The 25,518-nt window shown below is 53.7% G+C and overlaps 1 protein-coding gene across 3 annotated transcripts in view; it reads right to left on the bottom strand.

Annotated features, from left to right (window-relative positions):
• Positions 1-7,886: 7,886 nt before the first annotated feature.
• LOC132217960 (transient receptor potential cation channel subfamily V member 2-like) overlaps positions 7,887-25,518 on the bottom strand; it is a 49,320-nt gene continuing 31,688 nt past the window's right edge. For 2 of the 3 annotated variants that reach the window (XM_059668521.1, XM_059668523.1), the window contains exons 3-15: positions 23,781-23,914; positions 21,485-21,778; positions 20,622-20,920; positions 17,734-17,907; positions 17,269-17,424; positions 16,628-16,723; positions 15,716-15,786; positions 15,059-15,224; positions 12,265-12,331; positions 11,822-12,159; positions 10,744-10,871; positions 9,830-9,909; positions 7,887-8,050 (exon numbers count right to left, since the gene is read on the bottom strand). In XM_059668521.1, coding sequence (XP_059524504.1) covers positions 7,956-8,050; positions 9,830-9,909; positions 10,744-10,871; positions 11,822-12,159; positions 12,265-12,331; positions 15,059-15,224; positions 15,716-15,786; positions 16,628-16,723; positions 17,269-17,424; positions 17,734-17,907; positions 20,622-20,920; positions 21,485-21,778; positions 23,781-23,914 — 2,098 coding nt within the window. In that variant the 3' untranslated portion in view covers positions 7,887-7,955. Of the gene's footprint in view, positions 8,051-9,829; positions 9,910-10,743; positions 10,872-11,644; positions 11,748-11,786; positions 12,160-12,264; positions 12,332-15,058; positions 15,225-15,715; positions 15,787-16,627; positions 16,724-17,268; positions 17,425-17,733; positions 17,908-20,621; positions 20,921-21,484; positions 21,779-23,780; positions 23,915-25,518 lie in introns of those variants that run through there. The other variant, XM_059668522.1, reaches the window with a different exon arrangement.

The raw sequence follows: 25,518 nt of genomic DNA on the forward strand, positions 1-25,518 counted from the left end.
ATTATAGATATGAGGGAAGGTCAACCAGGGTCCCCATATGTTTTACAGCCATTAAATATTGGAATAACTGTCTTACTGTAGAAGCTTCACCAAGGTATACCCATGGCATTAGCAGAGGTGGAGATCCCGAAGAGTATGAGGGGTGGATCCGATGAGAATGTTTCCTTGCTATATATGGCCTGCCTGACATCACCTGTACTGTCTCTCAGGGCATCCCGCCCAAATTGCCTCCATGTGTGTATAATGAATACAGGCTATTTCTGAAGTATCCACCTTGGCGGCGTTGCCGTCATGAGTTGGTTGTGGTACATACTCCCATTAACAATTCCTTTCAGTTACTTGATTGGTCCTATCCCAGCCCGCTATCTAGCAGAAGTAATTTTAAGGCTAGAGAGACCCCTGGAGGCTGGGTAGAACAGATACTCACCACCAAGCGGGGAGGAGTACAGTTAGAAATATTTAAGCTCATGGCCGCTTTAGGGAGCATTTCTTTGCATCATGATAACCTTACAGTGATCACAGGTCTTACTGCCTGTGTACCTCCTCCTTACCTTCTCCTTATTGGAATTGTAGATATTGCACTTAAGGGCAACTTGTATATAATTTCTTGTACTCATTGCAACTTGTCTAATTGTGTGTCTAGATACACCTTTGGTTATGAGGTGGTTGTATTACATCAGCCTTCCTTGGTCATGCTCCCAGTTAATATTACTGGACCTTGATACAGGGATACAGGCTCCCATATTAAGAGAACTGAGTGATTTGCTAAGCCTCCCTAAGAGGTTCATCGGAGTGCTTATTGCTGGCCTCGTGGCTCTAGTCTATCTCATTGCTACTGCCACTACTGCGGCCATAGCTTTAACCCAAGAAATGCACACAGCTCATTTTGTGGATGGCTTGGCGAAGAACGTTTCGGATGCCTTAGGAGCTGAAGAGCTCATAGATAAGAAAATAGAACAAAGACTCAATGCACTAGAAGAAGCTGTGCTCCTTATAGGAGATCAAATGCACAGCTTGAAAGTGCGTTCTACCCTTCAGTGTCATGCTGAGTTTGATTGGATTTGTGTCACCCTAAGATATATAGTGGTACTACGTGGCATTGGGATTGAGTTCGCAACCACCTGTTAGGAGTTTGGGATCAGACTAACTTTACTTTAGATATCAGTAGATTACTTGGAGAGATTCAAGCTATTAATGATGCAGGTTCTGCTCTGTTGCCTCCTGGCGAAGTAGCACAGAATATTTTTAATGAAATTCAAAGCCTTATGTCCTTTCATGGATTACAGTCTTTTATTTGGTCTCTATTAATTGTGGTTATCCTTGCTCTCATTATTCTCTGTTTACTTCCAGTCTGCTTCCGAACCATCGGATCCAGCATCCGATCCCTGCAAATAGGACTACATGAACTTCGCCTAAAAAACAAGGAAGGGGGATCTGTTGGAGACCAGGTGTAAGCTGACATGGTCCTTGCACCTGCAGGGGCTAGCAAGGCTGGGACCCTTACCCACACAGTTTTCCCAGACTTGTTTGGATGGTGGTTACCAGTAGAATGAGAGCAACCTTTGTAGAATGAGAACAGCCTTTCATGGCTTATCAAGAAATCTGTGACTATTTACTGAGATTTGCTGTACCGAGAATTTGTCCTTCTGCTCTGTCCCTCCCTTAGAGATTAAGAGGAACAAAGAATACATTCCTCTTGACAGACTCCTATTCAGTGTTTTGTGTATCAAAGGCATTGCGTGGCTAATGAACTTACTGCAGTTCCTGACTGCAGTCCTCCCTATCCTGCTCTCCTGTCTTTCTTTCTTTTCTCAATTCCCACCTCCCTGCCTCAGCCCGGCTCAACCTGTCAGGCTGGCCCTGACATTCGGTGACCTCAGGCTCTGGGGGGCGGTGGGCCTGCAGGAAAAGCAAGCGCCCGGCTGCGTGGCACGGCCCCGCCAGGCTCCAGTCCCCACCACGGCGCCTGACCAACGCCCACATGTGTAAGGTCCAGGTGGATACGGGGCGCCAAGGGAATGGAAAACACAAACTGAACGTCGGCAAGTTGCTTTCCAGCCCAGCCAAGCGTCCGTTTCCAGCCCAACCATCACCAACAAACATCCCGGTAGCAACGGCTCTCCCTGCCTATATAATCCTCCCGCCTCCCCTATCGTGTGTGACTCCCCTGGCCTGCGCGCACAGACCATGGGACCTTACCCGAGAGCATCTGCCTCTTGAATAAACAGTGCATTCTGCTTTTAATTTGGACTCTAGTGCCTTTCTTTAGTCAAATGTTACAATGTGGGCGGCCACCTGCCTCCTCCGGTTAAGCTCCCCGGAAACATCTCCCAAACACGATGAAGGCACTGGCTGCTTGTCCTGCCACCAGCCACCAGCCACCAGCCACCAGCCACCAGCCACCAGCCACCAGCATCAGATGCAGAGCAAACCCGCACCGCAGCAGCCACGGAGGAAAGGTGGCTCCCGCCACAGCCCAGGCCCTTAAGGAGCTGGGACGTTCCACTCCGCACAGGGCAGTAGTGACACCCACCAGCAAGACTGGGAACTTCCCCCTGTTCTACATGGGCTCGGCCCACCTGGGCCTCCCCCCACCCCTGCAGAGCTGTGGGGCGTGGGGGTCCAGAGGGGGGGCCGGGCCGGCACGCAGGGGAGGGGACTGAGGTGGGACCAAGGCAGAGCGCTGGGCCCTAGAGGGAGGGGGTGCTGGGGCAGTGCGGGGGACCACGTGGAGGTCCCGCCCCTGCCCCTGCTTTGCAGCGTGACCTTGAGCAAAGGGCTCATCTGTGTGAGGTTCCACCTGCTCGTCAGGAAAATGGAGAAATGGGCCACACCACATTGTCCTGACGATCACATGAGATCCCGCACCTGAGACCTGCAGAGCCGTGGCAGAGCGCGGCGACCTTCACAAATAGTTGGTCCTGATTCTAAGAAACGTTGCCAGTCGCATGCTCTCCGCAACTATTTCAAAGCCTCGGCGGAGCTCCGCACCATGTGCTCCTTAGAATGACCTCAGAGGAGCGAGCTGCCATCCTCCCCACCTCCACCCCAGGTCCTTTCCTGATCCCCATGCCCTCTTCTCAGCCATGGAAACCTCGGCCTGTCCCCAAATGAAAAACACTCAGGTCTCCCTTTCTCTTAAAAATTAATATGCAGTCGTGCATACACATTATATAAACACCCATTCCCCCAGGGGGGAGTAATTCATTCATTTTTAAAAATATATTTGTTGCTGATTTCAGAGAGAAAGGGAGAGAGAGATGGAAACACCAATGATGAGAATCATTGATCGGCTGCCTCCTGCATGCTCCCTACTGGGGATTGAGCCCTTGACCTCCTGGTTCTTAAGTTGATGCCCAACCACTGAGCCACACCAGGCGCAGGAGAGCAATTTATTTTGACTGGAGTAAATTGGAAAGGCTATATGAGGGTGTCCCAAAACAATGTATGCACACTTTAACAGCTGGTAGCTCAATTTTGAAAATGAAATGTATTTTAATAATCACTGCCTTTATAATTATTCAGAGTGTGTGTATATATTTTAGGGGGGGGGACACCCTCTATAGTGAGATGACAACTCTTTTTTGAAAAAAATATATTTTATTGATTTTTTTCAGAGAAGAAGGGAGAGAGATAGAGAGTTAGAAACATCAATGAGAGAGAAACATCGATCAGCTGCCTCCTGTACATCTCCTACTGGGGATGTGCCTGCAACCCAGGTACATGCCCTTGACCGGAATCGAACCTGGGACCTTTCATTCCGCAGGCTGACTCTCTATCCACTGAGCCAAACCGGTTTTGGTGAGATGACAACTCTTGAGCTAGTCTTAAAAATAAGGGTAGTATCTTATTGGAGGGAGGGGATTTCTTTTTTTTAAATTAAATGTTTATTGTTAAAAGTCTTACAGGAGAAACCAAGATGGCGGCATAGGTAAACACCGGAGATTGCTGCCTCGCACAACCACTTCAAAAATACAACTAAAAGACGGAACGGACATCATCCAGAACCATAGGAAGGCTGGCTGAGTGGAAATTCTACAACTAGAAGGAAAGAGAAAAGCATACCGAGACTCAGAGGAGGTGCGGTGTGGAAGTAAAGTACAGAGGTGTGGAGGCGTACACGGAGAGGGCTGGTGGCTGAGGACAAGGTTGTCTTTTTCAATTGGGAGGGAGTCTCAAGCTCTGAGCTCCAGTTCCAGGCAAGTCTCCGGGGACCCAGACTCATACGGGATAAACTGGACTGTCTGACGGTCGGAACGCGAGGGCAGCTTTCTCTCAGAGGTGCTTGCAGCGATTAATGGGACACTGAGAAGCTGGGACTCTGAGGGCAGGACTGAGAGCAGCCATAGCTGCTTGCTCCGCCCTGTTGATCCCCTGGGACCATGCCCCACCCAAGCCATGCATGGAGGCTTTTGCATATGAAAGGCCTGGCCCTTTGCAATCTGAAAATTACCTAACAAACTGCAGCTGGACCAAGGCCTCAGGCAACTTGCATTGCTTCACAGCTGGCTCCTGCTGAGTAGCCTCAGGCAGAGGCTAGATTAGCACCTCCTTAGAGATCCAGGAGCCAGTGTACCCGGTGGTCAGAGTGGGACCATCCAGATTGCAGCTCTTCAGATCCATAAAGGACACACTCAGGGGGCAGACTCAGTGAGCACCAAAGCCCCACTGAAGCAAGACTTGCCCCGGAGGGGTGTCTCCAGCACAGAAGTTCTCCCACTGCAGAAACAGCTGATTCTCACAGCCAATTGGCCTGGAGGTCAATCCCTCCCAGTGTTACCTACAACAATCAAGGCTTAACTACAACAAGACTGTGCACAAAGCCCACAAGGGGGTTCACCAAGAGTGTCTACTTCAGGTAATTGGAGAGGCTGAGCCACTGGGCCCTTTAGGACACCTAGCACAGAAAGCCACTCTACTGACACAACGAAGCATAACAAATGCGGAGACAAAGAAACAGGACACAAATGACAGAAATGAAGGAAAGCAAACCACTGGATATAGAGTTCAAAACCACACTTTTAAGGTTTTTCAAGAGTTTTCTAGAAACCGCCAATAAATTTAGTGAGATCCTTGAGGATATGAAAAAGGACCAACTAGAAATTAAGCATACACTGACTGAAATAAAGAATATTATACAGAGTTCCAACAGCAGACTAGAGGATCGCTAGAATCAAGTCAAAGATTTGAAATACGAAGAAGCAAAAAACACCCAACCGGAAAAGCAAAATGAAAAAAGAATCCAAAAATACAAAGATAGTGTAAGGAGCCTCTGGGACAGCTTCAAGCGTACCAACATCCGAATTATAGGGGTGCCAGAAGAAGAGAGAAGGCAAGATATTGAAAACCTATTTAAAGAAATAATGATAGAAAGCTTCCCCTACCTGGTGAAAGAAATAGACTTCCAAGTCCAGGAAGTGCAGAGAGCCCCAAACAAAAGGAATCCAAAGAGGACCACACCAAGACACATCATCATTAAAATGCCAAGAGCAAAAGACAAAGAGAGAACCTTAAACGCAGCAAGAAAAAGACAGTCAGTTACCTACAAGGGAGTACCCATACGACTGTCAGCTGATTTCTCAACAGAAACTTTGCAGGCCACATGGGAGTGGCAAGAAATATTCAAAGTGATGAATACCAAGAACCTACAACCAAGATTACTTTATCCAGCAAAGCTATCATTCAGAATTGAAGGTCAGATAAAGAGCTTCACAGGTAAGGAAAAGCTAAAGGAGTTCATCACCACCAAACCAGGATTATATGAAATGCTGAAAGGTATCCTTTAAGAAGAGGAAGAGGAAGAAAAAGGTAAAGATACAAATTATGAACAACAAATATGCATCTATCAACAAGTGAATCGAAAAATCAAGTGAATAAATAATCTGATGAACAGAATAAACTGGTGATTATAATAGAATCAGGGGCATAGAAAGGGAGTGAACTGACTATTCTTGGGGGGAAAAGGGGTGTGGGGAATGCGGGAAGAGACTGGACAAAAATCGTGCACCTATGGATGAGGACAGTGGTGGCGGGGTGAGGGCAGAGGGTGGGGTGGGAACCGGGTGGAGGGGAGCTATGGGGGGAAAAAGAGGAACAACTGTAATAATCTGAACAATAAAGATTTAATTTTAAAAAAAGTATTACATATGTCCCCTTCCCCCGCCCCCATTGACCCCTTCCAGCCCCTTCCCATACCAGGCCTTCGCCACTCTATTCTCTGTGTCCATATGTGCATACAAATTCTTTGGTTGATCTCTTCCCACCCACCCACCTCTACCTTCCCTCTGAGATTCCACAGTCTGTTCCATGCGTCTATGTCTCTGGATCTATTTTGTTCATCAGTTTATTTTGTTCATTAGATTCCACATATGAGTGAGATCGTGATACAGAGGGAGGGAATTTCTGATGGGAACTCAAGAAGATAAAAAATTTTAGCTTCAGATATACAGTTAGTAGGCTCAGTAACCTGCATATAGAAAGCTATTGCTCCATGGCCTGAAATGTGTGACTGGACCTGCCCTGACTTCATGAGACCCACACGCACTTCGACCTCTGCGCCCCAGGAGGACTGCAAGGCGGTATCTGAGCCATGTGCTCCAGGGGAAGAATGTCCACCGCCCAGGGCACAGATAGAGTCACCGTTCAGGCCTGGCCTGCGAGCCTCAGTGGTTGAGCATCAACCTCTGAATCAGGAGGTCACAGTGTTCAATTCCTGGTCAAGCCACATGCCTGGGGTTGTGGGCTCAATCCCCAATAGGGGATGTGCAGGAGGCAGCCGATCAGTGATTCTTATCACTGGTGTTCCTATCTCCCATTCTCTTCCTCTCTAAAATCAATAAAAATGTACTTAAAAAAACAAAAACAGGGATGGGCTGGGAGAGGTCAATGGGGGAAAAAGGAGACATATGTAATACTTTCAACAATAAAGAAAAAAAGAAAGAAAAGAATCACCCGTCAGCAGGTGAAGGGATGCTAGGAAAATCCCTGGATGGCAGCTTCTATCCCATTCACCTTTTCCCCTGAATTTCAAACCCCTCACCTGTTTTCCCCTCAATTCCAAACCCTTTACCTACACTTTTCTTCTCCTTATAAAAAGGGTCGGCTTGATCTGAGATGCAAGACACTCTTTTTAGGGGACATAACCCACTGTCTTCTCAGATCACACCCATAAAGATGCAATCCTTGTCTCTACTGATTGGTTCTGACGGTGACAGGCAGCATGAACACCGGCTTTTCCAGTTTCATTTCCAGAGAGAGCCAAGTCACGGGGTCAGACCCACATGAGGCCCCTCCGCCTGCGTGAAGAATCTGGTGAAAGTACTAAGGAGAACGTGGGGGCCCGCAGGGGTATGGGAGAGATGCCTGGAAATGTTGGGCAAAACCGCGGGGTGCTGGGGTGCCAGCTAGAGTACCCGTGCGCACAGGGAGCCTCAAGCCTCCCGAGCACAGAGGTATCGCGGTTCTCTTGTGTCTTAGCAAGTGCCCTCTGCCTGTTCTGAGAGAACGGCTTGCCAGGGTATAAACTAAGGAGGACGCCAGTGGGGAGAGAAAGCAATACTCTAGAGTCCAAACTAAGCCGAGGCCCGCAAGGGCTTTGAGAGGCGTCTTGGAGGTGCCTGGGGCTACGGGAGAGGGAGGAGGGAGGCCGTGCTCGTGCATGTCCACCACCACACAGCTGCCAGAACAGGAGCCCCCTGGCCAGCTCCCTGCACCCAGGAAGAGAACAGCTCAAGGCTGGGGGGCAGCAGGGGAGGGCTCCTGGGCCCAGGTGAGGGCGGGAGCACCCAGCCCCAGACACGGGCTCCTGCTCACAGAGTCATGCAGACGTCGACCAGCCAGCCTAGGGGCCCGGTAACTTTGCTCGGATCTCTCCGGTAGGGTTAGTCCTGAGAAAATATTTATTGAGATTTGTTCCCTGGGAAAGTTCCTTGGCGCTGTCCTGCCGGCCTCGTCTGTCAGTGGGACTTTAGGGGCTGGAGGAGCAGGTGGTCTTCCTCCAGGGCACCGTCCTTCCCGGGGCGGTTGGCCCGGGCAGGGCTCTTCTTGGTGCCTGTGAATGGATGAAGACACTGGGACTTGGCCCTTGCGGTGTGTGCCCGGGAGGCAGGTGTTAGGGAAGCTGCTGAAGGCCCCCCCCCCCCCCCGACCACATCTTGCCTGTGGACATAGGGGATCCTGAGTCCCCAGCAGCCCCTCCCCACCGCCCTCCTTCCACAGCATTTCCTGAACCCCTGCATGTGCCTGGGGTGGGCCTCCTCCCAGGAGACAGACTTTTTCATTAGAAACCAGGGCACGGAGACTCACTCCCTGAAGAGCTGAGGGAAGTGAGAGTTAGGTGCTCGGGGAGCTCAGAGGAGAGAGGGACCGCACCCACAGGGCGGGGACAGATTGGACACCCAGGGAAGCAGGAAGGGCAGAGGGAAGACCCAAGGCAGGCGAAGGACAGGGAGCACTGTAGCCTGGACTGGCTGTCACGTGGAGAGAGCTGGGGGCGGTGGGGGTGGACAGCAGCTTTGGTCCTTGACCTGCGCACTGAAAGGGTGGCCTTCCAGGAAGAGGAGGGCATTGTGTTGTGGGGCCGTGTGTAGTTTTCCTACAAAGAGGAATTGGAGCGGGAGACACTGGAGAGAGAGGCTTGTCTGGAGGTCGGGGTGCAGGCGAAGTGCTGCCCGTGGGTCTCCAGGACCAGATGGGGGCAGGAGGCAAGACACCGGCAAGGCCCTCCCCTGGTGAGGAGAAGGTGCAGTGACAGGGGCCTGGTAGGACTGCCCCCCGCTGTTCCTGTTTGGGATGGCCCGGTGGAGGCCCAGCAGGCACCAGGTGTGAGGTTGGGGTATGGAATGCTTGGGGCAGGATGAGGAGCAAGTTGACCTTTAGAATCTTGGCAATGAAGTGACGGGGCAGCAGGACTTAGAATTAAGGACAAAGAGGGTAGACAGGAAGCCCGCCGGGCTGCCAGGGCCTTCGACAGGGACCCTGGACCTGGGAAGCCAGCCGGCTGTGAAGCAGGAGGACAGACGAGTCCCCTACAGGGGTCCTGGGAGACCCAGGAGGCTGTCGTGGGAGGGGTTGGGCCAGAGGCGCAAGCAAGTGGAGTCTTCTGAAAGAGGATGAGGAAGGAGAGGAAGGAGCTCACGGAAGCTGAGATGGGAGCTACCGAAGGTTCCAGGAGGGTGTGCTGTGAAGAGAGCTGGTTCTCAGAAGAGGCCTCTGGGTGGGAGGAAGGAGTCACCCGTGGTGGGAAGCAGGGAGGGGGACAAGGGGGGCTCTCACACCCTGGGAAGGAGAGACTGCGGGCCCGGAGGGGCGGGACAGGCACAGAGGAACCGGCTGGAGGTGGGAAGAGGCTCGGTGCTCCGGTCAGCAGGGCCGAGAGGACAGAGCCGGTGGGGGCCAGAGATGCCACCTGTGCTATGGTGGGAAGGGGCCTCCCCAGCCGGTTCCCCTGCTGGGCTCCAGGCTCAGCCCTGGCACTTGGATGGGGAAAGCAGGCGATGGGTTGGAGCCTGCGAGGAGGAGGGGACGGTGTGAAGAGCCGGGAGGTGAGGGCAGGTGAAGGCAGGCGAGGAGGTCGGGGTGTAGGCTGGGCTGCGAAAGCACTAATGGCCTGGAGGTTTTCCCAGGCCAGCGGGCTGGGGATGTGGGGGGAGCACCGCTTTCAGGGGGGCATCTATTCAAATGAGTGTAGCTCAGGAGTGGCTACAGCAGAGGTCCTGCCCCAGACTCTGCATAGCTATGTGGCCAAGCAGACACACATACGAACACGCACATGCAAACACACGCATGTGACCACACACATGGGAACACAGTCTCCCACACGGTTACTCACCAGGGTCGCCTGGCCCCGCAGGCTCCTCGCGCACCGTGGGCAGCGTCTGCTCCCAGGCAGCCCAGTTCACTTCCTCCGACCTGAGGGGCAGAGCAGCTCTGAGCTGCGGAGCCAATGCGGCCTGCTGCGCCCAGGAGGGCCCTGGCCCCGGGCGGTAGGCTGAGCTGACCTTCCGGGGACGCAGGGACTGCCAGGAGGATGGGTCTCTGCCCCTCTCCACAAGACCCCGGCCACCACCAGCCCCCTCAGCCCTTGCAGCTGTGGCCACTGTCCTGAGCTGGGTGCCAACGGGGAGATGGGGGAGACAGGCACCTATCCCTGCAAGCGGTCCCCAGCAACCTGGGTGCCCAGAACGTCCAGCGAAGCGTTTAGGTCAGGTGTGCCTCCGGGTCCCCGCTGGGGCCCAGTGGGCTACGCTACCTGCTTGAGACTCTCCCTCTCCTTGCTTAACTCTAATCTCCTGAAAGCCTGTTTCTGTCTGTGCATCTGTCATCAAGTGGCCTCTCTCAGTGCCGGGTCTCCCACAGGCATGGAAGAGTTTGTTCTCTGTGAAAGGGTTGTTACCCCTGGTCGTGTGGGATTTGGGAGGGCAGGTCAGACCAGCGGCAGCGAGGCTGGTATGCTATAACCTGAGGTTCCTCTGGATTCTCGGCCTCTTAACTATCCAATTCCAGGCCAGAGAAGTAGGTCAGGGACCTTCAGTTTAAGCCACACAGACAGGCAGATGGCCAGACAGGCAGTGGCAGCCCCTGGCCTATGAGATCCAGCATCCTTGACCTCGCCTTCCCAGGGCAGGCTCAGTCCCCTGTCACCCCTAAGTCCTGCCTCTCCCACCGCCCCGGCTCCTGGCCGCTGTCCCTGGCTTTCAGAGGAGGAAGGCTGGCCTTCAGCTCCCTCCCCTGCCCCTCACTCACCTGAAGCACCAACGCTCATCCGGGCTACCATCTGGCCTGGTGCCAACCCTCAGCTTCACCCCTGCCGGCTGCTTCTTCCTCCTGCACCACCAGTAGCCATTCTCCACCTCCAGGACAGAGATGGCTCTCTGGGGACAAAGGACACATCAGACAGAGCAGCCAGGGAGATGCGCCACGCACTTTACAGTAAGTATAGGCCTAAGTCCACTGAGCACCAGGCTGGATCCAGCTCCAGTGTTTGATTACCTGCGTGGTGTTGGCCTCAACCCCGTGAACCTCAGTTTCCCCACTTACAGGCCTGGGGGCTTCGGGGAAGTCTGCATGTAGAGTGCTCGGCAGTCACTGGCTATTGCATCATTACAGGCCCCAGAATGTCACACCGACAGGTACCGAAGTTCATCTGCTCTAACCCACAGTGTGCCTGCCCACTGACACACAAAGTAGGTGGGGACAGAACTTTGCAGGTAAGGACATGGAGTCTCAGAGAAGACAGGGGCTTACCCAAGGTCAACAGGGAATTGGTAGCACAGTCCAGCCTCCTGAGCAAGGCTCTCCCTACACAAACTGCCCAGACCTGCACCCAGCCTTCCCAGGTCAAGGAGCAGCTTTGGCTTCCTCCACTGTAGGTGGTGCCTTATCAGCCCCAGCTGCAGGGACCTCTGATGGCACAGCCTGCCTGCCTTGCCCACCAAAACCACACACTCAGCATATGCTGAGCACAGGAAGGGAGCTACATGAGGGCAGACTTTGTCTTGTTCTCTGCTATGCGTTTAGAACCTAAAACTGTGCCTAACCCCATAGTAGGCACTCAATAAACACTTAATAATTATGATGATGATGATAACTAACACATTGAGCACCTACTGTGTGTCAGGCACTGTTCTAAGGGCTTCAGATATATGAGCTTATTCGAGCCTCACAGCAGCCCTTGAAGGAAGTAGTGGATGATGGACACCCCGACAAAGGCAAGACCACCCAGGGCCCTGGATCTGCTCCGGGGCCAGCTCAGCTGGGTCCTGCCCACTCCTCACTGGGCCCAGAACTCCTTGGGGAGGGAGAGGGGAGCCTCCAGGGGCACCTGCAGCTTCCAAATGCTCCAGCTGTCGGTGGTGACGCTGCTGACAGTCTCGTTCATGAGGGCGATGAGCATGTTGAGCAGCAGGATGTAGGTGAGCAGCACGTAGGCCAGCAGCAGCAGCAGCACAGCCCCGCGGAAGCGCAGCTGCTCCTGGAAGGCCAGCTCGCCCATGCCGATGGTGAACTTGAAGAGCTCCAGGGCGGTGTCCACGATGCCACGGTATGGGACCTCGCTGCCCTCCCCGTCCTCCTGTCCTGCCCCAGACCACGCTGCCTCCGTGGCATTTGAACTTGCGGGGACCTTGGGGTCCCGGACCTCCTGGCTCAGGCTCACCAAGGCTGCAGGACAGTAGAATGGGGTTGTCAGCCTGGGGATTCCAGCCTGCAGACTTGGGGGTTTACGGGGCAGCGAGGGATGGGCAGGGGCAGGAGGGGAACCTTTACCTATAGCGAAACCGAAAAGGAAGACTACGTATACCAGAAGGAAGCGGAGCAGGTCCCGCAGAATGACCTAGAACACAAGGACCAGGAGCTGGGGTGGGTGGCTGGGCCACCGGACATGACCCCAGACCCCTGCATTGATCCTGAGCATGGGTTCCTATGTCCATACCACACACCCACACACAAACGCACACACACACACACACACACACACACACACACACGTGTGTGTGTGCATACACAGGCCCTGTGGAACTACAGTGAGCAAATGGGTCTTTTAAAAGTCTACAGCAGATCATATAATTTTCCTGCTTAAAACCCTCCAGGGTAAAAAAATTAAACATAGAGTTACCATATGATTCAGCAATTCCACATCTGGGTATATACCCAAAAGAATTGGAAACAGGAACTCAAATAGATATTTGTACACATCAGTGTTCATAGCACATTATTCACAATATCAAAGGTGGGGACAACTCAGGTGTCCACTGATGAATGAAGGGGTAAACAAAACGTGGTATATCCATCCAATGGGATACTATTCAATCTTAAAAGGAAGGAAATTCTGCCCTGGCCTGCGTGTCTCCATGATTAGGGTGTTGCCCCACACACCCAAGGGTCACAGGTTCAATTCCAGGTCAAAGGCATGTACCTGGGTTGCAGGTTTGATCCCTGAGGCACCTACAGGAGACAACCAATCAATGTGTCTGTTTCACATCGATGTTTCTCCCCCCTCTCTTCCTCCCTTCCATTCCCTCTAAAACTCAATGGAAAAAAATATCCTCGGATGAGGATTAACAAAAACAAACAAACAAACAAACAAACACAACAAAAACAAAAGGGAAGGAAATTCTGACACATGTTACAACCTGATGAGCCTTGAGAATACTATGCTCAGTGAAATAAGCCAGTGACAAAAGGACAGATACTGCGTGATTCCATCTATAGGTGGCACTTAGAGTCATCAAGTTCATAGAGACAGAAAGTAAAAATGTGGTTGCCGTGGGCTGGGGAGGGCAATGGTGCAGAGTTTCAGTGGGGATAATGGAAGTTCTGGAGATGATGGTGGTGATGGTTGCACAACAATGTTAATGTGCTTAATACCACTGACTTGTAACTTAAAAAGGTTAAGGCCTAGCCATCTTGGCTCAGTGGATAGAGCGTTGGCCTGTGGACCGAGGGGTCTCGGGTTGGATTCTGGTCAAGGGCACGTACCTCGGTGGGGTGCATACTGGAGGCAACCCATTGATGTGTCTCTCTCACATTGATGTTTGTGTCTCTGTGTCTCTCCCCCTCCCTCCCACTCTCTCTAAAAATCGATGGAAAAATATCCTCGGGTGAGGATTGATAATTTTTTTTTAAAAAAAGTTAAAATGATAAATTTTATGTACATTTTACTACAATTAAAAATTTTTTAAAGCCTTCTGGGCCTCCAGACCCCTTCCTATGGGCAACAACTCCCCCTCACCGTCACCTCCTTCACTCACCCACCCTCCTCACCTTCACCTCCTTCACTCACCCACCCTCCTCACCGTCCCCTCCTTCACTCACCCACCCTCCTCACCTTCACCTCCTTCACTCACCCACCCTCCTCACCTTCACCTCCTTCACTCACCCACCCTCCTCACCTTCACCTCCTTCACTCACCCACCCTCCTCACCTTCACCTCCTTCACTCACCCACCCTCCTCACCGTCACCTCCTTCACTCACCCACCCTCCTCACCGTCACCTCCTTCACTCACCCACCCTCCTCACCTTCACCTCCTTCACTCACCCACCCTCCTCACCTTCATCTCCTTCACACACTCTGCTTTCTAATCTGTCTCAATCACTTCAACCTTGTTTTGACTCCTGCCTTTTCCTTGCTGTTCTCTTTGTCTCGAATCTTCGTCCTTGAGTCAATGCTGAATCACTCTTTCAGGTCTCAGTCGCCACCTCCTCAGAGGGGCCTTGCAGATCACTCTATCTAAAGCCCTCTACCCGGTCATTCTGCATCACATTGTCCTCCGTGTTCCCTTCATAAGAGTTAGCAGTCAGTAATCTCATCTGTTTTCGTGGTGCCTTCATTTCCCTCAAGAGAACGTCAGCTTCAAAAGAGCATGGATTTGCCCTGGCTGGTTCGGCTCAGTGGATAGAGCATCAGCTTGCGGGCTGAAGGGTCCTGGGTTCAATTCCAGTCAAGGGCACATGCCTGGGTTGCAGGCTCGGTCCCCAGTAGGGGGTGTGCAGGAGGCAGCCGATCAATGATTCTCTCTCATCATTGATGTTTCCATCTCTCTCTCCTTCTCCCTACCTCTCTGGAATCAATAAAAATATATATTTTTTAAAAAAGAGCATGGATTTGCCTATTTTGTTAGTGAACAGAAGAGTGTATTCCTAACACTTAAAACAGAGCCTGGTCCATAGTATGGACTTCCTAAACATTTGTTGAATAAATTAATGCAGACACATCCATATGCCCAGATGTCCAGGCATATAGTGGGCTTGTGTGCATAATCTCTGCTCCTTCAGTGTGCAAGCATGCACGTGCTCCTGTGTGGACACTTGCGAACACACAAGTGCAGGTAGTTGCTTACGTAGGCAGAGCGCAGACCCCTGAGAGCAGGTATGCGCACACCCACACTCTTGCTGATATTCAGCGAGTGTCTGGGTCCGTGATGCACATACTCATGTTCTCCTCTGCCCAGGTGAGCTGTGGAAGAAGTCACCTGACTGCTGAGGCCAAAGGAGTCCTGCTGGAGTGTGGTGCCCAGTGCTGCCCAGTCCGGTTGCAGCGGGGCCACCCCTGCCTCTCACCTTCTGGATCATGACGCTGTAGATGCCTGTGGACTGGAAGCCGCGTGTATAGTAAAGCAGGTTCAGCCAGCCCAGCACCAGCGAGGACACAAGCAGAGGCAGGTACCACTCAATAGCCAGGAAATGCAGCACCTGAGACAGCACTGTGAGCAGGGCCTGGAACAGGCTGAATGGGGACAGGGACAGGGTCAGCTTGCAGGCCACTTGACAAGACCCCCTTAGTCCCCACTGGCCAATGCTGACCACCACTGCCTCTCCCGCTGCAGTCTGATGGGTGAGTTCTCCACCTGTCCAGATCCCATCAGGTCCTGACCTCCACCCCAAGCAAGTTAGTTAACCCCTGTGGGCCTCAGTTCCCCGCCCTGGATATGAGGTAACAGTAACCACCTGACCCACAGAGCATTTGTGAGGGTTCAATGAGACAAGAGATAGGAAGAGTTCAAGCTCCATCCGTGCACAGTGAGGGTCAGTAAATGCTCTACATGGATGGGAGCGTAGGAAACCCCAAGCTGGACAGTTGGACTCATGAGTCCCGCCTCTGGTTCCAACCCCCTGGGGCCCCTCGGTCCTGGGTCCTCCCCTCTAAAGCCTGCATGGTGCCCTCTGCCACAACCACCTCCAGGCCCTGAGATGGAGGAGGAGTGAGGCCCCACATACAAGAGCAGGTCAAAGTAGCTGTCCAAGAACGAGATCCAGATGAAGAGACGGCGCCTCCAGAAGCACCACAGCTGCGGGGGGAAGGACAGGCGTGGGAAACTTGCTCTCCAGGCCACACACAGCCCTCCCCCCATCACCCCCAAGGCCCAGGCAGGGCTCCCACCTGCCCCTGCCTTCTCGCCATGTGGGAGCCTGCTGAGACTTTTCAGAGGAGCTCATGAATTTTGCTGATAGCTAAGAAAGGTTAGGACCCTGTTTCCAAAAAATGCAGCCACCCACAGACACCAAGACAATGCCAGGGCCTCCTGGCTCCGTGTGGATCCGGAAGCAGAGCTCATGCACTGCTTATGGTAAGGGGGGAGCTCCCTGCCCTCCCTCTCCCTGCCTCCCGGCACTACCCTGGGCTCCAGCCCACCTGGAGTTGGTGCCCAGGTTCTGCCCACTCTGAGGGTCAGTGCCAGCCCAGCTGTCTCCTGGGAGCTTGCAGCACTTTCAAAGGCAGAAGCCCGGCTGGGGGAGTGGGCTGAGCCCCACCTTCTGTGCTCCCCAAGGGAGGAATGCCCCAGCCCAGGGACCTAGGGGCCGGGACTTCCAGCTCGATTTCCCAGGGGGCAGAGCTGGCACTGGCAAGGAGTCATAGGAGCCATTTCCACACCACGGGCACTCTAGAGCAGCGGTCGCCAACCGGTGGCCCGTGAGGTCCAAAAGGTTGGCGACTGCAACTCTAGAAAGCATAGTAGGAGGGTAGCAGCCCAGCAGGCGAGGCCTTCAACCGCCCAGAGGCAGTCAGGGTGGGACTGGTTCTCAGTTTCCCCATAAACCAAGGTCCTGTGGTGACCTGGCTCTAAGGCTCCTCGCTGCCCCTGGGCAGGCTGGGAGCCACGTGGAGTGGGGAGAGGAAGGAGCCCTCACCTGGCCCAGGAGGAGGTAGCCGCCCCCAAGCAGGATCAGGATGTGGCCCAGTAGCTGCAGGGAGTTTCCCACTGTTCCCTTCATGGGGAGGAAGGCCTGTGAGGAGACACTCAGGTAGGACCTAGGGTCCCCTCCCAATGGCCCACCCTCCGAGCGCCAGAGCTGAGGACCCGCTCTGAGCCTGAGCTGTGGAGCGGCAGCCGGAACCTGGGCTCGGGCAGGCCCGCTGGATTCTAGTCCACCGTGCGGAGCAGTTGTGAGGGGGAATCGGAAGCCGGGCTGCCTGGTTCAGATCCCATCTCCACACTTACAGCCTGTGTGAGCCTGGGTGAGTTACTTGCCCCTCTGTCCCTCCCTTCCCTCCACTGTAAATGTGCACAGTGGCTCATCTCAGAGGGTTGTTGTGAAATTGAATTAAAGTGAATACAAGTCAATCACTCAGACTCTTTCTCACATATGGTGAGTGTTAACTCCTGCGGAGCTGGCACCCACTGGCCCGGCTGGGAAGCCTGAGGATCCCTCAGCAGTCAGAGCCTCAGCACGAGCGGGGGCTGGGGGTGGGGGTGTCCTTGTCCCAGCTTCTTCCAGGGCCATTTCCAGGAGCCTCCCCAGGGTATGCCCCCGCCCCTCCCCAGCCTTGCCTTTTCCAGGGCAGGCTCGCAGTAGACCACAGCGGTGAAGATGAGCATGTAGGTCAAGAAACACAGGAAGTTGAAGAAGAACCTGGGCCTGAGCAGGTCCCATTTCGCCTGCAGTAGTTTGTTCAGCGGCTCCAAAACCACCATTTGGTGTCGGTGCTGGAGTGGGAATGTGAGCGCCAGGGGACATTCAGCAGGTGTGCACAGGGGCCCACTCATGGGCTCAGTGCAAGGGCTGAGGGAACGGAGAGGATAGGAGAGGAAAGGATGGGGAGCCCCGCTTGACCCCACCCACCGGCCTCCACCCCACCCTCCTGACTAGGGAGTGGCCGAGGGCCTCTCCTCTCCAGAGCAGGTGGGACTGGCAGGTGGGATGAGTGTGGCGTCAGGACCTGCAGCCACACCCCACTGGCCAGCAGACAGCCCGGGTCGGGAGCTCGCAGGGAGCTGTCTGCAGGGCGGGCTCACCGGGCTCCGGCAGTGAAAGGCGATGATCTCCAGCACCGAGTTCTCCTCACAGCTGTCCACAGAGGCCATGTCATACAGTGACACCCTGACCGGTCCGTAGCACCACTCAGTGAACTTCCGGGAAAGGCACTCGTATGGTCTCGAAAACTCTCGCTGCAAGATGTGCCTGAAAATCTGCAGGATGGATCACCTGAGCTTGGCCCTCTTGGCCACCTCCCAGCGTGACTGGGAGTCTGGGGAGTACTCTGTCTGCAGAACTGCGCTGACGTGCACACGCCCTGTACACATGGTCCTTGTATGTACAAATGCTCAGAAAGGGTCACTAACCAGAGCAGGTTAAGATACAATTTGGTGTCCTGGCTGGTGTGCCCAGTGGTAGAGCATCGGCCCATGCACTGAAGGGTCTCCGGTTTGATTACCAGTCAAGGGCATGTACCTGGGTTGCAGATTTGATCTCTACCCCTGATCAGGGTGTGTGTGGGAGGCAACCAATGTGTCTCTCCCACATCAATGTCTTTCTCTCTCTCTATCTCTCTCCTCCCTCCCCTCTCTTCCACTCTTGCTAATAGTCAATGGGGGACAAATCCTCATTCCTCTGGTGAGGATAAAAAAAAAAGAGAGAAATAATTTGGTTTCACAAATGAGAAATGGGGGAAAGGAAGGGGCAGATGGGGGAGCAGCATCTACAGGCCACACAGCACCACACAGCCATGCCTCCAGGCACCAAAGGGAGGACCCCACACCTGGAGCTTGGTGGGCAGAAATAAAATAGCAAAAGTTCTACTCATGTTTACATCTATCTTAGCCTTTAAAAGTGCCTGTGTTCTAAGCTCTCTCGGGGCTTTGTAAGCTACACGGTGTCAGCCATGAAGCCAGCCCTGACAATAGTGAGAACTGGTAAACATTTTGGAAAAAAGGTAGAGCTGGATCGTGTTTACTCTTTATACCAAAACTAGAAGCCTGGTGCACAAAATTTATAATTTATGCACTCCCTCAGCCCAGCATGCACCCTCAAATGGTCTGGGAGCCCTTCGATCAATTTCCCCAAAAACATAGGCTCTGCCCACCCCACCGGGGCTCCAGGATGGATCACTCCCACAGAGGGAGGCCCCACCCACCCACCACACCACACAGGCCTGGGCCTCACTCTGCAGGGCAATCATGGGGCAATGGCCGGGCCCCTGACCAATTGCATTCCACCCGCCTTGGCCGGCCTGGCACCAGTGGGTGTCGTAGTATGGTTGTCCGGACGGTCGTTCCACTGTTCGGCCATTCAGTTGATTTGCATATTACGCTTTTATTATCATAGATGACTTCAAAGTTGTAGGCATAGCCCCAGTGGGTTTGGCTCAGTGGATAGAGCATTGACCTGTGGTCTGAAGGGTCCCAGGTTTGATTCCAGTCAAGGGCACTTAAAAAAAAAAGTTGTAGGCAATGAAAGTGAAACTGCAGCCCTAGCCTGTTTGGCTCAATGAATATAGCATCAGACTGGGGACTGAAGGGTTCCAGGTTCAATTCCAGTCAAAGGCACATGCCTGGGTTGCAGGCTGGATCCCCAGTGTGAGACATGCAAGAAGCAGCCAATCAATGATTCTCTCTCACCATTGATGTTTCCATCTCTCCCTCTCTCTTCTCTGATTTCAATAAAAATATTTTTTAAGAAAAAAGAAAGTGAAACTGCAAGAAACTGGGAGAAAATAAGGATGTGGAATACCCCCACACAAGGTTATAGATAACAGTAGAGGCCCGGTGCACGAATTCGTGCACTGGCGGGGTCCCTTAGCCTGGCCTGCGGGGATCTGGCCAAAACCGGCTCTCCAACATCCCTGAAGGGTCCCGGATTGTGAGAGGGCACAGGCCAGGCTAAGGGACCCCACCGGTGCACAATCAGGGCCAAGGAGGAACTGCAGGAGGACTCCAGGGCATGTCCAGCCCATCTCGCCCAGTCCCAATCTGCAAGACCTTAGCAGCAAGCTAACCTAGTGGTCAGAGCATCTTCCCCCTGGTGGTCAGTGAGCATCATAGTGACCAGTCAAATGGTGGAAAGAACAGTTGGACACTTAGCATATTAGGCTTTTATTATATAGGATGACCTTGCAGGAGGATTAAACTCTAAAGGAAAGGATAATTACAACTTGTAAAGCTAGAAATGTGACAATTCTGTGTGGCAAAGCACCATAAAAATTTTTATTTAATGTGGAGCTGGGAGAAAATTTTGCACCTGTGAGAGTAAATAAAATGCTAATTGTTCAGTATAAAGGACGCTACCAACCCAGGTAAAGAAAACCCAGAGCAAGTCTAATGGCAGAATGGGAAAGGCCATGAGTAGATTGTCTCCTAATCAAGAAACCCCAATGACTTTTTGTTGTTGTTAATCCTCACCTGAGGATAGTTTTCCATTGATTTTTAGAGAGAATGGAAGGGAGGGTGAGAGACAGAGAGAGAGAAACAGATGTGAGAGACATACATTGGGTGGAGGATGGAGCCTGCAACTGGGGTACATGCCCTTGACCGGAATCGAACCCAATACCCTTCAGGCCATGGGCTGACGCTCTTATCCACTGAGCCAAACCAGCTAGGGCCCAAATGACTTTAAAAAAAAAATGCCTGTGATTTACTGAAGCCAATGTCACCCCAATAAATTCAATAAAAACTAAAAATAAAATGGGGAAAATCCCTGTGCTTTATAATGTAATATATTGGTTCAGTAGTTAGATACAGTTTCTCAATAAACACACATGGTAGAGGTGCGTGCTGAACTGTTCTTAAGAACAGGAGTGTTCAGTTGAAAAATGGGGAAACCATTGCTTTCCACCACCTCCTCAGGCTCTTTCTGCTTCCTGGGCGGGGGGTGGGGGTGGGGGGTCGGGGGCGGGGCAGCCACTCACCTCCATTTTGCCCTCCTGGGCAGCCAGCTTCAGGGGTGTAAGGCCCTGCCGGTTGGGGATGTCCTCGAGCCGCAGCGAGGGGCAGAGGCTGGCCCCAGCCTGGAGGAGCCTGTCGTACATGTGGGTCACCAGAGCGCTGTTCTCAGCCGAGTTGTCTGCAATCATCACCAGCGCGTGCAGGACCGTGTTGCCCAGCGAGTCGGCCTCCTGCAGGCTGGCAGGTTGGCGCTGGTTCTTCAGGAGGTAGTCCACCACATCCCACTGATTGGTGCAGGCCGCCAGCGAGAGGGGCAGCTCACCTGGGGGCCAAGGGGCAGCGCTCACCGCCTACTCTTCACACTCCCTGGACAGAGGCCAGGCCTCGTGGAGGCCGGCCAGGCACCCGGGGGAAGGATGAAGCACTGGCCAGAGGTCCCGGCCCCGCTGAGGGCAGCTGTGCCTTCTGTGAACACTGGTGACGGCAGCTGTACCCGTTCTGACACAGGGAGAGGGACCAACCGCTGCCATCGGGAGCAGCACCGGGCCAGCCACCAGGGTCCCCCTCTTCCCTGCCTCTTCCTCTCCTTCAGCAGCGCCCAGGCCCGCTGCTGCCTGACGGAGATGCCCTTCAGCCAGGCCCTGTCTGGTTGACTCGGGCCACATGCCAGTTCTAGCGGCCATCCCCAGCCCTGGCCCCGCTGGGGGATGTGGCCAGACAAGGACAAACATCTCTTAAGACTAACTGCTTCTGCAGGCAGCCTGGGGGTTGGCAGCACTGGCCTCAGGGTTAGATAGAGCTGGTTTTAAGGGCTAGCTCTACCACCCATTAACCGTGTGCCACCCCGCTCCGCCCACCAGGCCTCGCTTTAATCAAGACTCCTCACCAAAATAAAAGCAAGTGCCCTGGGTTTTCCTTTGGAAGAAGCGGCCGCAGGCCCGGGCATGCACGTCGGCACCGTTCTCCACCAGGAGCCGCACGCACTGCAGGCTCCTCTTCTCGATGGCGATGTGCAGGGCGCTGTGGCCTCGGTAGTACTCGTCTGTGCACTGGGCGTTGACCAGAGGCCTGGGGTTGCCCGAGTCCCGGTCGATCCGCAGCAGCGGCAGGATGCAGGCATTGGCTCCATCCCGAAGGTTCAGCACGGCCTTCATCAGGCACGTCTTCCCGGTGGAGCCCTCTGCGGGAGGGGGGGAGGGCAGGGGCACGAGGGTGCTCAGACCTGGCGCAGCTGGGCCCAGTGCCAAAATGCCCCTCGGGAGGACAGAGGCCACACGCGGCTGGTGGGAGCCAGCCATGATGCTGGGGATTACGGCCCGGGGATACCGTCTCTGCCCCAGCAATTGTTCTCAGACAGAATTTGTCACACGTGCAGCGTGGTCTGTGCAATAACATTGGCACAGCGCTTGTGAAGCGGCTTTCCCGCTTAATGGCTCTGTCTCCTCAGTCAGGTCACCTGGCCTCTCTCAAGCTCAGTTTTCCTGCGAAGTGGGACTGTTCCCGGGTTATTGTACGGATCAAACGGAATTATATGCAAAATGCTCAGCACACAGGGGGCCTGGCACACCACGTGGAGGCCAAAAACTACAAACAACCTGAAGGACCATCAGTAAGAAGTGAGTTAATGACATTATGGTACGGCTACAAAATGGAAAACTGCAGTTGTCAAGTGACTAAGTCAGAGGTATATATACTGAAGTGGAAAGTGCTACAAGATGCAGTAAGCAGGGGGGAAGCTCATTACAAATGAGTGTGTATACATGACCTCATCTATGTAAATATACACCTAATATGTTTTAAAAATATGTTTTTATTTATTTATTTATTTTGAGAAGAGAGAGAGAGAGAGAGAGAAAGGGAAAGGGAGAGGGAGAAAGTGAGAGAGACAAACATTGATTGGCTGCCTCCTGCACACCCCCTACTAAGGATCAAGCCCACAACCTTGGCATGTGCCCAGACTGGGAATCGAACCTGTGACCTCTCAGTGCATGGGACCACTTCAACCAACTGAGCCCCATTGACCAGGGCCACATGACATATTTAAACAGTTTGAAAAGATGTATCCCAAACAATCTACGGGGGTCCAGGACCACAGACATTTAACCCTCAGCTTTATACATTTCATTGCTATTTTAATCTTCTAGAACACACAAGTTATCTTTTTAATTAGCCCCAAATAATAAAGATATTTAGATTTGGGGTAAAGAATGCTCTGAAATGGGTGAAGTATATGATATGTGTATTATCTATAAATATAAAAGCCTAATGTGCAAATTGTCCCCGAGGGAATTTGACTGGGAGACCAATCGCTAACTCTGATGTGTGCTGAACACCAGGGGGTGGCACAAAAAGAAAGAAGGCCCCGGCCAGCAGCTGGCAGCTGGGAAAGGAGGCCCTGGCCAGCAGCCAGAAGGCCCTGATCAGTCCTGATCGCTGGCCAGGCCTAGGGATCCTACCTGTGCATGAATTTCGTGCACTGGGCTTCTAGTCCTATATAATAAAGCCCTAATATGCAAATTGACTGAATGGCAGAATGACCGGTTGCTATGACGTGCACTGACCACCAAGGAGCAGACGCTCAATGCAGGAGCTGCCCCCTGGTGGTCAGTGTGCTCCCACAGGGGGAGCACCACTCACTCAGAAGCCAGGCTTTCAGCTGGCAAGCGCAGTGGCAGTGGCATGAGCCTCTCCCACCTCCGCTGCAGGTGGGCGGTAAGGAGTGAGGGGTCCTGGACTGAGAGAAGGCACAGGCCGGGCTGAGGGATGCCCCCCACCACGCCCCCCCCCACCCCATCCCCAGTGCACAAATCTTGGGCACTGGGCCTCTAGTGTCTCAATAATGCTATTATTTAAAAAGATCAAAGAAAGGAGGAAGGAAGGGAAAGAAAGAGAGAGAGAGACAGAGAGAAAGAGGAAGCATTGAGGATGCCCACAAGTACCCATGCAGCCGGGTGCCAGTGAGGTGGTGGGAGGTAAGTGGAGTCCTTGGCTCTGTCAGCAGGGCCCCCTGCAGCCATTCCGGCAGGAGAGTCTGCTGCTAAGAACACTCCCCTTAAAAAATAAAAATAAAAAAGGAAAAGGAAACCCACACCCCTTGTCTTCTCCTGACCATGGTCAAGACCCACCAGCCAGCACAGTCCCAGCACAGCCACGGACCCGGGCTCTGAGAAGGGCAGGCCTACCTGTGTACTCTGAGTCGGTGAGGTACTTGCTGGTAGTGCGCAGGTACTCCAGTAGCCCCGCCAGGTCCTCGGGTACACCCCGGGCAGCGGCGCTGAAGAGCCGGTCACGGTCAAAGCGGTTTAGGTCCAGCTGGCTGCAAGAATGTGGTTTGTGACCGATGCTGTGAAAGAGCCACGCCCCCAGAAGGAGCTCAACCCTGGGAGCCCTTTCAGGAAGCCCTGTGAGCACTGCATGCCGGTAACCATGAGAGCCTCCTTCCCAGAGCAAATCGGGAGGCCCCGGAGCCAGAGCCCAGGAGCGGGGGTGGGGCTGCCTGGAGAGGGGGGCCAGGACCCATGTCTGTGGCTCCAGGCATCACAGCTGTTCCCAGCATCGGTCCTTGTCATTTGCAAGGTGCCTGGATGATCTCTCAACAGGCTCACTATCCCACAGGGTGGGTCTCGGCATAGGGACTTGTCGTGGCCCCTGAGCTAGAGTCAGGTCAGGACAGGGTTGGGGGAGGTGCCTGCTGACCATCAGGGCTGTGTGCCTCGCTGGCCTTGACAAAGGGGTCGAGGAAAGTCCCTCCTCCTCTCAGAAACCATGTTTGGACAAGTAATGCAGTATCTGCACTCACTTCAGCCTGGGGGTCAGGAGTCACTACCTTCTCTTTTAGACAGACAAGGCAATACAGTAACCCCCCAGTCACATGATGCAGAGCCCAGGGCTCCCCTGGGGCCTGTCTAACCAACTCCAGCCCCTGACTCACAGCCCCAGAGAGATTCTAGGCTGGCAGACAGCGCTTTCTCAGAGACACGTGGGCCCAGCACCGGAGCCGAGCAGATGCTCACTGGAGTCTTGCTGAGAAGCCACACTTCCGGGAAGGGCCCCAGAAGGGCCTTATAATCTTCAGAATCTCACAGTGTCTGCTGACAGGAAAGGGAAGGACTGCCCCTCCTGGACTCGTCACTATTCACAGAGACAAGCTTGTCCTTGGGACCCCTGGCACCGTGACCAGTAGATATGAAGGGACAGACAAAGGGACTATTACACTTTGGGGACCCTCAGCTCCTAGCTCCACAACTCCCATAGGATGGGCCAACCAAGTGATGGCTGGGTACTGAAGAGAGGGGATTGTTGGGATCAGTTGTGTTTTAAGTCATAGCCACATGACTGAGAGGGCCAGGCCCGCCTCCTCCACACCAGGAAGCTGCACTTCTGCCTCGCCTGGCCAGACACACCATCATCTGCCCGCAGAGCACGTGGCCACATGACCAAGGGCTCTGCAACTGACTAGGGAGCCCTGCGGGGAGCTAGACAGGGGAAGTGTCTATTTCGACAAAGTACTTCCTTTCTCAGGTGACATCACAGTCTTAGGGTAGGAAACCCCTCAGGGGCACAGGTTGAGATACCAAAGGGCATCGCGGGGCCCATTCTGCCTGTCGGGCTGGCTACCCAGCTCCCAACAGCCTCGTGCGCAGCCTGTCCTGTCTGGGTCTGCATCTGTTTGTGGGCCTCCAGCACAGGCAGCATGGGGGCTCTGGGCTGGGAGGCAGGCTGGAGGCCGCGTCCCAGGCATGAGGAGGAAGGAGGGGCCTTCCCTGGCAGAGTCCCACCCGGACCACGGAGTGTCTCCTGGTCAGACCTTGTATGTCAGACCTCACACTGGGGGGATGCCAGGTGCCCCTCCCGCCCCACCCCCTGCCTCACCCCCTGCCTCACCCCCCACCCCCGCAGGGCTAGAAGAGTCAGTCCTGG

Source organism: Myotis daubentonii, chromosome 16 (genome assembly GCF_963259705.1).
Source record: "Myotis daubentonii chromosome 16, mMyoDau2.1, whole genome shotgun sequence".
NCBI lineage: Eukaryota > Metazoa > Chordata > Mammalia > Chiroptera > Vespertilionidae > Myotis > Myotis daubentonii.